This window comes from Numenius arquata, chromosome 12, assembly GCF_964106895.1.
Source record: "Numenius arquata chromosome 12, bNumArq3.hap1.1, whole genome shotgun sequence".
Lineage (NCBI taxonomy): Eukaryota > Metazoa > Chordata > Aves > Charadriiformes > Scolopacidae > Numenius > Numenius arquata.
The window spans coordinates 45,118,485-45,121,390 of NC_133587.1; the positions used below are offsets into that span (position 1 = coordinate 45,118,485).

Genomic DNA, 2,906 nt, shown 5'->3' on the forward strand with positions numbered 1-2,906 from the left:
TTCTAAGAACTATAAGTGACAAGTCTGTGACGTTATCAATCAAGCCTGTGATTTGGTAAAATAAGATATACTCTACATAAACCACTTTATTAACTTATGTTCCAACCCCTTAATTTACCACTAAGTCTTAGATCAGGTTTCCTTTATTTTGCCTGGACTTAATTCTAGGCTAACTGCCCCACACTGAACCACGCTACCCTTCTTTCCCAGAGAGAAGAAAGATGTTTCCTCCCTGTTGCTTTACTTAGGATTTTCTGCTACTCCAGTGGTTTTGGGGTTGTTTTTTTGTTGTTTTGGGGCTTTTTTTTCTTAAATAAATGCCAGCAGACCAGAGAACTCCAGCCCACTTTTTCAAAACCCAGGAAAAAGTTTGGACATACTGACCTTGAAGCAGTTGTCCCATCTAACTGCTATTTAACAGGGGTTTTTTACCTACAAATGAACAAAGTAGGGTTTTTTGTTTTAATAATATTTTTTAATCAAGTAGACATTTTTCTATTAGATGGTATTTCTGTACTTATTGTGTACTTCATAATTCCAAGATTTTTATTGTTGTTGTTTATATATAAATCTTGTATTAATTTCTCTGCTACCTACAGATGCTTTTAACCTCCTTTATGCCTGCAAGTCAGCAAGTATTTTCCACTTAATACTATGCTGCATCTTTGTTATACCCCAGTTACACCCTCCAGCACCCCAGTCGCCGCTTTCTCTGAATGAGGTTCAATTTTCAGCCCAACTTTGAGCTCCCCTTCATCTACAGGTCCCAATTCTATAAGCATCTGAAAAGGTTTTAGAAAACTTGACATTTTTCCTTGCCCCCCACCTTCTTGAAACTAATTTGACAGAAAACTTTACCTACAGTTTTCCTCCTTTGAAGTGTGACAAACACAGAAGTTTTCCATCTGCTCATCATGTTTATGATGAGGACAAGACCTTAACAGCAACCAACTTCAGAGTCCAGTGGCTAGATCACCCGTATTCATTGTGAAGGGGCAGGACTACAGTAACCGCATTTGAGCTGCAAAAGGTCGTACTGAGAAAATGCTGAATATTCAGGTGCCACAGCAACTTCGCCAGTTGGCATCGGGCTTACAGCCTGCGCTCCCCGCCGGAGGTTCCCCCGTGACCGCCTTACGAGGGGCAGGGAACAGGCAGTTCAGCCACTGCTGTGTGACAAACCGTCACACGTTGTGCTCCCCGAGGCCCTGCGCGTTGTTCCCTCTCACCGGCGAAAGCTCCCGCCGCCCCTCGCTCCCTGCCCAGGTCCCGTCCTTCCCCCGCCTCTGCCGCCACGGCTAGGGCTTCCCCCCTCCCGAGTCAGCGGCGGGACCGGAGCGGGAGCCCCTCTGCTCCTCCCGCCCCGGCCGGGAGCTCGGGCCCGGCTCCGCGGCTCCACCAGTCCACGCTCCCCGGGGGCTGGCCAGACGCTGGCCCCAGGAGCGGCGGCCGCCCGCGGCGGAGACCACCCGTCCCCTCGCCCCGGGCCCCGCTGGAGGCGGCCACCCCGAGCGGAGAGGTGCCAGCGGGCTGGGCCAGGCTCCGCCGGAAGGGGGCTGGCGGCAGCCCGCACCGACGGGCCGCTCACGAACGGGGCGCGCAGCCACCGCCCCCCCGCCAGCAGCCCCGGGCCCCACTACGGCTGCGAGGAGCGGCCGCTCAGCGCCCGGGCCCGCCGGCAGGCACCCCCGGGTTCGCCCCGCCGGCGCCGCCTGGGCCGGGCCCCACGGCTGGACGCGGCTTCCCCGCCCGCCAGGCCGCGCCCGTCGCCATAGCAACCGCGCCATCCCCACGGTGACGGCGAACGACCCCTCCCCCGGCCCCCGGCGCCATGACACAAGGGCCTGGTGAGTGCAGTGGAGTTTATTGGGGCCCAGGCGGTCACTTGCTGCTGGTGTACTTGGTGACAGCCTTGGTGCCCTCGGAGACAGCATGCTTGGCCAGCTCGCCGGGCAGCAGCAGCCTCACTGCTGTCTGCACCTCACGGCTGGTGATGGTGGAGCGGTGGTTGTATTGGGCCAGGCGCGAGGCCTCCGAGGCCAGCCGCTCAAAGATGTCGTTGACAAAGGAGTTCATGATGCTCATGGCCTTGGAGGAGATGCCGGTGTCTGGGTGCACCTGCCAGATGGTAAATCAAGCACTGTGTCACACACCACCCCGGAGGGAGCAGGGACCCCAGTGCCCCCCAGAAAAACGGGCCCCCTTCCCACCCCAGACTGTGCACTCTGACCCTAAAGAGACCCACAGTGGCTACCCAGAGGGTCATATGCCACTTGCATTAGCCTGAGGAGAGGCTCCCCCTGAGACTACAGTGGCTTTGGGATCATGCTGGCAGCAGCCTCTGCACAACCCTGTGAGGGATGGAAGTGCCCACAGACTTCAGGTCCTGCCCACAAGCTTGTGCAGGAAACCAAGGTCTGCACAACTCATGGCCACCTCTCAAAATTATTATTCTCATCTCCCTAACAGAATTTACCAGAAATATATTTGCTCATGGGGCCAACAGCTGTTCTTGCCCTATTGACTTCTACTCCATTATTTCTTTAGGCAGAGCCACACACTAGACCTTATTCTCTCTAGGAAAACCTTTCTGATCTAGATCCATCTCTTGCCTCCTGCCCCAAGAACACACACACCTTTGAGACTCAACTGGGGCTCTGCTGTACCCACTCTTTATCTCACTAAAAAGCAGATTTTTTTCTTCCGCTTTATAAGGATAACATGCAATGATCAGAAGTAACTTTACACATGAAGCAGTTTCTAGCAGAAAAGGAACATTTACTCACCTGCTTCAGTACTTTGTAAATATAGACCGAGTAGGTTTCCTTTCTCTTGGGCTTCCTCTTAGACTTCCTGTCCCCAGAGGTGGGACCATGAACACGCTTCTTCCCAGCTTCTGCACTCAT

At 53.9% G+C, this 2,906-nt stretch overlaps 1 protein-coding gene across 1 annotated transcript; it reads right to left on the reverse strand.

The window, feature by feature from the left end:
* Nucleotides 1-1,881: 1,881 nt before the first annotated feature.
* On the reverse strand, nucleotides 1,882-2,906 carry H2BK1 (H2B.K variant histone 1). Its single transcript, XM_074157109.1, has 2 exons — nucleotides 2,787-2,906; nucleotides 1,882-2,118 (listed from the first exon to the last, which is right to left on the reverse strand). The coding sequence occupies exons 1-2, from the start codon at nucleotides 2,904-2,906 to the stop codon at nucleotides 1,882-1,884; spliced, it is 357 nt and encodes a 118-aa protein (XP_074013210.1).

Coding starts and splice junctions, on each gene's coding strand:
- H2BK1 (XM_074157109.1), bottom strand. CDS start 2,906: ATGAGTGCAGAAGCTGGGAAGAAGCGTGTTCATGGTCCCACCTCTGGG. Junction 2,119..2,786: donor TTTACAAAGTACTGAAGCAG/GTGAGTAAATGT, acceptor ACCATCTGGCAG/GTGCACCCAGACACCGGCAT.